Here is a 12,323-nt window from a genome sequence, read left to right on the forward strand (position 1 = left end):
AGATAGAAACATCAATGGTGAGAGAATCATTGATTGGCTGCCTCCTGCACGCCCCCTACTGGGGATGGATCCCACAACCCAGGCATGTGCCCTTGACCAGAATTGAACCCGGGACCCTTCAGTCCGCAGGCCAATGCTCTATCCACTGAGCCAAACCAGCTAGGGCTAATCTTGGTTTTTAAGTGTCATATTTATTGCAATCTAATTCTCATTAATAATAGAATTAATGGGTATACCCAACATATCATCTATTTGTTATTAGAAACAACTCTGAAAAAACACATCACTGACTTAGGAGGGACAGAATTTCTTTTTACTCTTCGTTCCACATTTTAAAAATTACATTGTCTGCATTTTGAATTAAGTGAAAAGGTCAAAGGTCACCCTTTCTCCTTTGTATCTCAAAAACAAACCAATTTTCAGTTTGTAAATTTCAGGTACAATTGTAGTTCTAAAATCACCATGATATAAATCAAACAATTCTGCCAGATTAAGGATAAAGAGGAGAGAAAAAACTGACTATCAGAAAGCAGAAATACTTATCTGAAATAACAGATAACCTTGAGAAGTTATCAGCTGAGTTTTAAAACCACAGAACTTTGGATATAAGGAAGGAGTGTGCACATGGCTAATAGACAAGGTAAACGAAAGCTATTATCAATTCAGAGTAGCAAATGGACCACTCACTGAGCAAACTAAGTGGTCTACCAGAGTCATTTAATTTAACAAAGTTACTTGATTCCCCCTTTCATAAAGCATCCAGGAGTCAGATGGGGAAAGATGGAATAACAAAATCTTTGCAAATATTGCTGATAGCCAGGAAAGCTTTGCATGGTAAATGGAAGAGAGCACAGAAGTGAATAATTCTCATAATATTTAGATCTTGATCTGCTTCCAGCCAGTGGACTATGCAACAAGTTTTTGGTTCTTCTATTGTTTTCTTCTTGCATTCCTCTAGATTTCACGTATCCTTAATTTGTTTTACAGATCACTGATTTTCCTTTGGAATAAGCCAATGTGGCTAAGGGAGACCAAAAGGTAATTAATAAATGTTACAATAGCTTGGTTTTAAGGTTTTGGTGAATAACTTCAAGACATTTTCATAGAACATTGTGTTCTCAAGGTACAGTTAAAATGAAACTTCCCATTAGGATAATGTAGAGGATGATATTCTTTTAGGAAAAAGTAAAAATCCTAAATTTGCCTCTATCCGGCATCTTCTCTCAGGCACTGAGATTGCAGCCATTCAACAAATGGGGACAGGCAGAATGAGACTTTAAAAGTCACAAATATACAATATCTAATTTTTAGCAAGTCTGGCGATGAGATCTTTCCATTCTCCCCTCTTCTTTGTGATGTACGTAGGAGTGAGTAGCTGCAATAGTGACTCTGGCCGTTGTCTAAAGACGTTCTGACACAAGGCCTCAGTGTTACATATCACGTACATCCCACAGTCATAGCTGTTTTGTTGAGCAGGGGCTTTCTCTTCTACAAAGACCAGTTTGTCTCCTTTTCCACCTAAGAAAGCCTCCAACTTCTCTGCTACCTGCTTTGCATGAACTGAGTTGCTTCTGCTATGGGAGTCATAATGAAAAAAGCTATTTTTATCTTGGAGATAAACCAGCAAACTCCAATGGGTTCCCCCAGCCGCCTGGTTGGAATTATCATTGATGGCTAAAAATACAACTCTCTTGTTGGGGAGGTCCAGGGGTTCAAGGAACATGGCAAGCTCCGCTGGATTGCTAGTGCACTTGATGAACTGGGTGACTTCAGGACTGATGAAGCAGACTTGGTCAGAGCAGTCATGAAACTGACTGTTGGCAAAGTACTCAAAGGCAAACCCAATAATACGGTCATTGAGCCAGCTTGGAGGATCCAATAGTGATACATCTGATTGCCGCAGTAGACTGTCCATGTAACTCAAGACGACAGGGTCCATCTTGTACTGACCAGGGTTGCTCAGAAATTCTGAAAGCTGAAGGAGAGGCAGAAGACAATATTTAATGTTGAATATGACACCTGGCTGTCAAATGGGGATGATAAATCATAGCTACTCTCACAGAGTTTTGGGAAAAATTAAATACAATTATAAACTAACAACAATGCCTACCTAAGAGTAAACATTCAGGAAACTGCAGGATAAATGCTTTATGTTTATAATTAGGTGGAATGAAAACTTGGGAAATTTTTTATGCTGAAACAGTAAGCATGGATTTTTAATTTCCTTTATAAATATAGAGATTGGTTAAAGTTACAACTAGTGTTTTCCTAAACTCCATGGCATTAACCATATATTTGGCCCTTTAATGAATAGGCATGATAACAATGGCAAATTATTTTTAATATTAAAGATGAATTTTCAGTCCTAACTGGTTTGGCTCAGCGGATAGAGTGTTGGCCTGCGGACTGAAAGGTCCCAGGTTCGATTCCAGTCAAGGGCATGTATCTGGGTTGTGGGCACATCCCCAGTAGGAGGTGTGCAGGAGGCAGCTGATCAATGTTTCTCTCTCATCGATGTTTCTAACTCTCTATCCCTCTCCCTTCCTCTCTGTAAAAAAATCAATAAAATATTTAAAAAAAAAGATGAATTTTCAAAGAATCTAAAAAATGTTACTAATTACCAAGGGAAATAGTTTATATTTCCACATTAATTTTCAAGAGATAAAATATTGCTTCCTCATTCCATAATGGAAAGTGACAGTGATTAGAGTTGTAATTAAAAGAAACTGTAATGTGAAGAACAGAAAATCATGAGTGTAATAGAAATGAAATTCATTTCTGATTCTACCCAGCCAAGGGAGAAAGAGGGAGAGAGGGAGAGAGGGAGAGAGGGAGAGAGGGAGAGAGGGAGAGAGAGAAATCAATTGGTTGCTTTCCGTATGTGCCCCACCTGGGGAATGAACCCGCAACCTAGGCACATGCCGTGAACCAGGAATGAAACCTGCAAGCTTTTTTTTTTTTTGGTGCACAAAACGACGCTCCAATTGAGCCACTCAGCCCGGGCCATTGGTTGATTCTTGTATGAGCCCTGACCGGGTATCAAACCGGCATCCTTGGCGTATGGACAACGATCTAACCTTACCCGGCCAGGGCTGGCTACACTATTAAAACAATTCAATTTTGTGGCACAATTATTTTCATGTAATCAAAACCCTGCAAAAACCTATATAAAAACAAACATACAGTAAATACAGTAAATGAGGTAACTAAGAAAGACCAAAGAGGCTTTTATGTGCATGAAGTATGTCATAATATAAACTACTTCAGAAACAATACTGGGCTGTTTAAGTATGTCTGTCTGTCTGTCTGTCTATCTATCTATCTATCTATCTATCTATCTATCTATCATCTATCTATCTATCAAATGAGATAGCATGAACTAAGATTTTCTTAAGAAGAAGGAATAACTTGAGCAGAGACATAAATTGGAGCTAGGAACAAAGTTAATGAGGCACAGAGCCCATTTGTTATGAGTGAGCCACAAATTTGGCTCTAAGCTATTTGGCAGCTAACCTAAGAGCATTAAGTTAAATATTCACAATCTCCATAAGGTAAACACAAAGCATTTGCTCAGGAGAAGTAAAAGTTTTCTTTGCATTAAGGTCAGACAGTTTTCTCTCAAGAAATTTTAATGCCCCCCAATATCTTTATAACAGATGAAATTGTTTCAAAGGATTATTTCTTCTAATGATGCGTAATATTCAGCCTGATGGCAAAATGAGCTAACAGCAATTTACAAGGACACTTGGTGCTCAGCTTGCTGCTGATCTGACTGAAGAGTGTACGAATGCGGAAAGAGCATGGCAGCATGTGTGCCATGCAAGGCTCCCTTAATCACCCGTGCTGTCAACGAACACTGCATAGTGGGGAGTGCCCGACTGTACTGCCTAGCAAATACCTGGAGACCGGCTCTCTATGCTGCCAGCTGAAACCAGACTCTTATTTTAACAGCCAGCCCTGCGAGGGATAGAAGCCTACAAGGAGTAGAGTGCCTGGATATACAGGCATCTCACTTGGAAGGGAGTATCACAGGCAGAGCCAAGATTTTCTTCAGAAAATAGTTTTTGATTTATCTGTCTGATTCTGAAAACATCCAACACAGACAATGGGTCAATCAAGGACTTAATTCTATTCCATACTGTATGACTGCAATAGTTTAACATCAACAATTGTAAAGTAAATGGGCTCAGCTGGAATGGCTCGGTAGTTGAGCTTCGACCTATGAACCAGGAGGTTGGGGTTTGATTCCCCATCAGGGCACATGCCTGGGTTGCAGTAGGGGGCATGCAGGAGGCAGCCGATTGATGATTTTCTCTCATCATTGATGTTTCTATCTCTCCCTCTCCCTTCTCTGAAATAAACAAGAACATATTTTAAAAAATAAAGCAAATGGAACCAAACTAGCCTTTGGAAAATCACCTTTGGTCAAGAAAAGGAACTCTAAACTTCACATGTGAAGACTTGAATTTTAGACTCAGTTATGTTACTCCTACAGTTCTGTGTGATCATAAACTACTTAATTTCTTGAAACCTGTTTCCTCTTCTGAAAAGTGAGAATACAAATATATAGATTATTTGTCAATGTAAAACGAAGAAACAGAGGTAACTAAAATTAAAAAAAATATATAATATATAGTATATCCAGATACCTATTGTGTCTTCAGGAAATTTATGTCTTATTCTCAATAAGAGAAGAAACCCATAAGGCATAAAAACAAACGTATGGGAATTCATATAGAATACAATCATTGCTGGCAAAGAGGGTGAAAGGGAAGGAGAGCTCAGATCAGGAAAGACTTCAAGGAGAAAGTGGCATAAAAGTGGGCTCTTGAAAGACTAGTAGATGCAAGAAGGGCATTAAGAAGGCAGAGAGGCAAGGAAAGTGCCTTTATTTATTTATTTAATTAAGGTATTATATGTGTACATATCTTACCATTGCCCCCACCACCCCATTCCCATACATGCCCTCACCCCCCCGAGTTTTGCGTCCATTGGTTATGCTTATATGCATGCATACAAGTCCTTCGGTTGATCTATCTCCCCCACCTCTCCCTAAGTTCCCCCTGTAATTTGACAGTCTGTATGATGCTTTACTGTCTCTGTATCTATCTTTTTGTTCATCAGTTTATAATGTTATTATCCATAAATGAGTGACATCATGTGGTATTTTTCTTTCATTGACTGGCTTATTTCACTTAGCATAATGTTTTCCAATTCCATCCATGCTGCTGCAAATGGTAAGAATTCCTTCTTTTTTACCGCAGCATAGTATTCCATTGTGTAGATATAGCATAGTTTTCTGATCCAGTCATCTGCTGACGGGCACCTAGGCTGTTTCCAGATCTTAGCTATTGTAAATGGTGCTGCTATGAACATAGGGGTGCATATATCCTTTCTGATTGGTGTTTCTAGTCTCTTCGGATATATTCCCAGGAGTGGGATTACTGGGTCAAATGGGAGTTCCATTTTTAGTTTTTTGAGGAAAATCCATACTGTTCTCCACAGTGGCTGCACCAGTCTGCATTCCCACCAGCAGTGCACGAGGGTTCCTTTTTCTCCGCATCCTCGCCAGCACTTGTCGTTTGTTGATTTGTTGATGATAGCCATTCTGACAGGTGTGAGATGGTACCGCATTGTCGTTTTGATTTGCATCTCTCGGATAATTAGTGACGTTGAGCATGTTTTCATGTGTCTCTTGGCCTTCCTTCTGTCTTCCTTTGAAAAGATTCTAATTAGTTCCATTGCCCATTTTTTTATTGGATCATTTATCTTCCCTTTATTAAGTTGCATAAGCTGCCTGTAGATGTTGGAGAAGGAAAGTGCCTTTAAATGTGTAGTGTAGTCTGGCTGGAATGAAGTGAGAGTAGGTATGAAGGCAAGGGTTAAAGGAAGATTACTAGAAGTTAAGTGGTGACAGACTGAATTCCAGGTGAAAGAGTTTGGGATTTATACTGGAGGAAAAGGTGAGCCATTAATGACTAGCTAAGCCAATGCTTTAGGAAGATTAACAATTCAGCCATAGCATATAGATTTAATTTTTGGAAGAGAAATTGAAGGTAGAGATCAATTAGACTGTTATTAAAAGTAAAGGTAGGAGGACACCACCTAAACCAGGGGAAATGGTAGTTGGAATGGAGAAGCAAAGAAGAAAATATATTGTAGACAGAGAATCAACAAGTGATCAGAGGAAGGTGGATTACATAGGAAAGAAAGAATTAAGAAATGATCTGAGGATTTTAGTTGGGGTGCCTGGGATTTTAGTTGTAGTTCATTACTAATGTTGTAGGGAAAAGGAGATGGAAGGGAACCTAGCAAAAGAACCAAGAACCATCTAGAACCATCCTAGGGATATTCCTTTCTATAAAATGAGCACTATGCTTGGCATATCTGAGATACAATAAATGATTGCCAGAGGAATGAAATGTTTGAAAAAGAGAGTCAGAAAAAACAGATTAGGGGGAAAAAAGAGAAATAAAGTCTCTTATGATTTTTGTATTGTTTGTAACACCCCATTTTTATTTATTTATTTATTTTTTTGTTTGTTTGTTTTAAAAGACCTTTGTACTTCATTTTGGTGAATGGTGAGGGATATTGGGGAGTAAACTGGGGAGACAATGACCTCCTCAGAGTCCTATTTGTAAAATCCTACAAAATATATTATAGTTCTATGTTTTGGGACAGGGAGGCTTTGGGTCCAGGCTCTGACTTTGCCACTTGCTATCTATGTGACCCTGGGCAAGTTATTCATCCCCTTTCTGAGTCTCATTCTCCTCATCTGTAAAATGAGGTAATAATAAAACCTGCCTCCCAGGGTTGTTACACGAATTAAAAACAAATGAAAACACTCTGCACAATATCTAGTATATACCAGGCTCTCAAAAACAGTTAACTTCCTTCTCTGTTCCTTATATTTGGGGTGATAATAATATACCTTAAAGATTTTTTGAACATAAAGCATTTGTTTGTTTACATAAAGTCATCAAGGATAAATCTAGCCAGGGTACAACTCCATTGTTCTTGTGCTTTACCTTTGAAAAAGAAGCGTGAATGCTAAACTCCAGAGAAAATGGTTCTCTCAATCTCAGTGAAGCAATGATGTTAATGTGTTGTCAGTATACACAAACCCTGTGCTTACAAGGTTTAGTTTATATCTTCCAACTTCTGTAGTGAAATGAAACTAATATTGAATTCAATAGTATAGAACACTCCCTAAACAAGTTAATTTTCACCAAAGGAAAAGACTATTTTTTTTTCATATAAATCTTAAAATCCTTAAAATGCATACTACAACTTGAATATTTGTTTATTATAAAAAGAAGATAATTAAATAAAAATAAAAATAACTTAAAGGGAAAAATTACAATTCAATAATCATTGTGATTTCCTGCTGATATTAAAGGAAGAAGCTGCTGGTCTAGTAGAGAAAAACACCAAGTAGGGAGTCAGAAGATTTGGAAATCGCTTCATATCTTCAATTAACCAGCTGTTTGACTCCAGAGAAGTCATTCAACTTCTGGGTCTCAGCTTAATCACCTGTATACTGCATTTTGGACCAGATAATTAGTGATTGTAGCTGGGGTTACACATTAGAATCATCTTTGGGAATTTAAAAATAATAATTAAAAAGACCTCCTGATTTTAGAGAGGGAGGAAGAGAGAGAGAGTGAGGGAGGAAGAGAGGGAAGAGGGAAGAGGGAAGAGGGAGAGGGAGAAGGAGAGAGAAAGAGGAGAGAGAGAGGGGAATTGAACCTGAGACCTTTGGATGCACAGGACAATGCTTCAACCAACTGAGCCACACTGTCCAGGACTGAGAATTTAAAGAGCAGATATGATCTATTTCTGGGGATAGGGTCTGGGTATCTATATATTTAAGATGTTTCCAAGTGATACTATGATTTCTACAATTCTAAGCTCTCATCTTTGCCAATTTTAAAATTTGTCGTCCTCTTTAAAAAATCCTAAAAAAAAATTCTAGTTTTCTTGTCCAAGGGTCAATAAATTAGTCCACAGACTAAATTTGGCCCACTGCCTGTTTTTGTAAATTAAGTTTTACTCCAACAAAGTTATATTCATTTGTTTACATATTGTCTATTGCTGTTTCAGAGCTACAAGAACTGTGTACCCTGCAAAATCTAAAATATTTATTGCTTGGCTTCTTAGAGAAAAACTGTGTTAATCCTGTTATAGACCACTCTTATGTAACCTATTGTAAATTTCTACGTTGAATTAATTTTAAGATCTTTTAAAGGTCTAATAAAGCATTGGGGCTATTTATTAAAATATCTTAAAGGCATTTTTTTTAGGTAGAATAACTAACCTTTAACTAAAGGTGTTACTGTTGGCTGTTTCAATCTGGATTTTTGAGGAGGAAATGTCTTAAAAATACTCATTACAGTGGACATAAATAAGAATTGCCTAATTTATAGATACATAACTATTTCAGAAGATCAAAAATATACCTGAGGATCTTAATTAACAAGTATTTCATAAGATGTTGATGTAAGAAACATCCAAACCTATAGAGAATTTTTATGAGTTTATTTGAGCCAAATTGACGAAAATTGCCGGAATGCAATATCTCAACGGATTGAGAAAACTCTCTGGAGAATGGCAGTTTTGCACCTTATTTTGCTCATGAGAATCAAAGAAGATGTAAGGGTGTTACATGAAATACATTGGTGATAGATTAGGGAGGCTGGAAGAGGGTCTCTGGAAATGGATAAAAAGTAAAATGAGTAGACACATACTTCTTTTACATTGGTGGGTATAGGATAGTTAACAATGAACATGGTAACAATAACAATGAGGGGTTTTCACAGTCTCTGTTCTGGTGCTGTGTCCAGAGGGGTCTGAAAAAAAAAATTACCCTGACAGTCCACAGGTCTGTTATCATAGATGCAAAAAGACAATAGATAGGCTTAGTTAAGGAAGTTTTAATTTCAGACCATCCTGTGTAGTTACTTTGGCGTTTGTGAGACCTGTCATGCAGGCCTCCCCTAAGCTTGTCAGGTTTAGTGTGTGGCCCCATTTTTATCCATTACGTATGCAACAATTCTCATAGCTTCTGAGAAAATATGCCTGGGCAAATGAATAAGTAATGATCCAGATAGAGCCCAATAGAGAAAACATACTATCCTAGAATTGTAACGTTTACTAATTTTTCTTTAATTATTTAGTAAGGGTTCCATAAAACAAAACCAAACAAAACACAACCCCAAAACAAAAACAGCCTCATCTGGTTATAAAGTGGTAAAACAGTACCAAGTGCCAAGTGCAGCTGACCTACTCGTTTTCAGTGAAGATGATAAAAGTTTCTAAATGCAGTTCCCTTCCTTGCTCCCTTTGGCTTTTGTTTCAAATGTTATCAAACTGCAAATGCTCATTGATGTGATCTGTACTGCTCTAACTGGATACATGGCCATGCCCAGCAGATATTAATAAGCACACCAAAAATAAACACTGGCTAATCACAGTGCATCTTCCTGGGGTTTCACTTTCAATAGCTTTGGGGAAAATAACTAAGCAATTTAATTGTTGACTTAAAATATTTTAATTGGTAACATCTTTTTTTCCTACTTTTTCTATCAATCAACATTTTACTATGAACATTTTTAAAAAATTAAAAAAAATATTTTTATTGATTTCAGAGAAGAAGGGAGAGGGACCGAGAGAAACATCAATGATTAGAGAGAATCATTAATCGGTTGCCTCCTGCACGCCCCACACTGGGGATTGAGCCTGCAACCTGGACATGTGCCCTGACCTGGAATGGAACTGTGACTTCCTGATTCATAGGTCAATGCTCAACCACTGAGCCATGCAGGCCAGGCTGAAGATTTACTTTTATTTAAAAATTTAAAAAAATCAGTTACATCTTAATTATTGACATAAACATGGACATATTGTAGCCTAAAATGCAACTCATCATGGTTTTTAAAAATAAAACATGAGATTCCCAGAGAACTGCTGCACCAGTGGCAGCAATTTTCTCTGCTTCATTGACTCTACTCTACTGGCTGGGGTAGTTCAGTGGAACAGTCTAATTACTCTCCATTGTAACATAAGCCGCTAATTCTTAGGAAGCAGATTCCCTAATAATTAATTAAGGTATGAGCACAATCTTATACTTTACATAGAAGCAAACTTATTTATTTGGTCAAAATATATTCATTGGTGTTTTCTGTGTGCCAATTTTTCCTGTAATATTTAGACCAGAAATTGAACCTAGTACTTTATAATGAAACTAGTGGCCCTGCGCACAAATCCATGTGCGAGTAGCTCACTGCCGCCTGCCTCAGCTGGCCGCCTCGCCCACCGCTGCTCGTAGCTCTCCGCACGTAGCTCGCTGCCCCGCCCTTCTGTAGCTCTCCACCACTTGTAGCTCATGGCCCCACCCTCCTGCTGATCGGTCATTATGCGTCACGGTGTAACGACCGATTGCATATTACCTCTTTATTACATAGGATATATACAGCACCCCAGAGTTTTCTATTTTATTCACACATTAAATTAAATCCTACATAATAAAAGCCTAATACACTAAGTGTCCGGTTGACCGTTCAACCAATCAAAGCGTAATATGCTAATGATATGCTAAGGCTGCTCAACTGCTTGCTATGACATGCACTGACCACCAGGGGGCAGACAGTCGACTGATGGACCAGTTGCTATGATGTGCACTGACCACCAGGGTCAGACGCTCAGACTGGTAAGTAGTTTGCTGCTGGGGTCTGGCTGATCTGGACTGAACAAGACAGGACCATCATGCTCTGGAGCCCTCCTGCGGTCTCTCCCAGGCCCTGATCATGCACCGGTGGGGTCCCTCAGCCTGGCCTGTGCCCTCTAGCAATCTGGGACCTATTGGGGGATGTCGAAGAGCTGGTTTCGGCCCGATCATGCAGGCCAGGCTGAGGGACTCCACTGGTGCACAAATTTGTGCACTGGGCCTCTAGTCAATAATAAGTCCTTTTGATTCCATAGCCAAGATATTCTGAATATGTTCAATGCTTTCCATCTTTAGGACTATCCTTAGTCAAATCCATCAATATCTCTTATCTAGATCTACCCCAATTCGTCTCTTTACTTCCACTATTGACTCTCTGGTAAATTCTCCACACAGCTGTCAGAGTAATTGTTAAAATTTGAGGCAGGTCATGTCTGTCCTTCGTTTAATACCCTCTAGTAGTACACTATCACACACACATGTTACCCAGTTGTGGATATTGGACTCTAGTTCACACTCACACACACACACACACACACACACACACACAATGCCCACTTGTGGATATTGGACTTTAGTTCAGTTAACTGTCTTCAAAGCTTTGGTTTTCACCTATAAACAGAACTGAATCCTGAATTCTTCTAGTTTTCTTCAACCCTCCAAACTAATGTTATATTTTTCTACCATCCTTTGACTTGGAATCATTAAGAATGAAAACTTTTTTCCCTTAGGCTGTGTATGGTATACAGAATTTACTTGAGCACCTGATGACATCACCAGAGATGTTCAAACTGAACACCAGAAGGATCTATCAGATTGTCACTGCTTGCTTTCATTCCAGCAAAAGCCTTACATCTGGAAGTATTCTCGAATGACAGCAGACTCAGGAACTGGTTTATGATTTGCTGTATTCATTAACCTTTGCATATTCTTCTTCTGTTTTCACAGGCATACCCCTTATTACTAGTAAATGCCTGATGGCTTGTTTATATAGTACTAAAGGCCCAGTGCACAAATCAGACTGAGGGACGGGTCACCACAACATGAGGAACTGTATTAAAGGGTCGCGGCATTAGAAAAGTTGAGAACCACTGCTCTAGACATTGCGCCTGTCACCTTCCAAGGAGGACAGCAGACTGATCCAGACATTACAAAACCCCTCTCCCTCACATGAAGGCACCTGTTCCCCTTTGCTCCGTTCTTCTTTTGGCAGATAGTAAGAATTTCTGGGTCCAGGGATGGCAGGACTACGCCCCTTGACAGCAGGAAGAAGCTAAAAAAAAATGAGACCTATATCCATTTACCCTTGTCTATATATATAAAAGGCTAAGAGACCATGGCATATGAAACAACTGAATAACGACCGAACAGGCTGTGTGGGGCGATCAGGCTGGCAGCGGGGGTCAATGAGGGGCGACCAAATGACCGAGCAGCAGGCTGTGTGGGGTGACCAGGCCGGCAGGGGGTTAGTGAGGGGCGACCAAACAACTGAGCAGCAGGCTGCATGGGGCTACCAGGCCCATGGGGGGGGGCAATTGGGGGTGACCACACCAGTGGGGGGGGGGCAGTCAGGGGCGACCAGGTTGGCGGGAGGGGGGGG

The 12,323-nt window shown here is 39.3% G+C and overlaps 1 protein-coding gene across 2 annotated transcripts in view; it reads right to left on the reverse strand.

Moving 5' to 3' along the window:
- Positions 1 to 293: 293 nt before the first annotated feature.
- SENP8 (SUMO peptidase family member, NEDD8 specific) overlaps positions 294 to 12,323 on the reverse strand; it is a 29,152-nt gene continuing 17,122 nt past the window's right edge. For both annotated transcript variants that reach the window (XM_079790625.1, XM_079790624.1), the window contains one exon: positions 294 to 1,975. In XM_079790625.1, the coding sequence (XP_079646751.1) occupies positions 1,301 to 1,939 (639 nt within the window). In that variant the 5' untranslated portion in view covers positions 1,940 to 1,975 and the 3' untranslated portion in view covers positions 294 to 1,300. The remainder of the gene's footprint in view (positions 1,976 to 12,323) is intronic.

The sequence above is a fragment of the Cnephaeus nilssonii genome, assembly GCF_951640355.1.
Source record: "Cnephaeus nilssonii genome assembly, chromosome: 1".
Lineage (NCBI taxonomy): Eukaryota > Metazoa > Chordata > Mammalia > Chiroptera > Vespertilionidae > Cnephaeus > Cnephaeus nilssonii.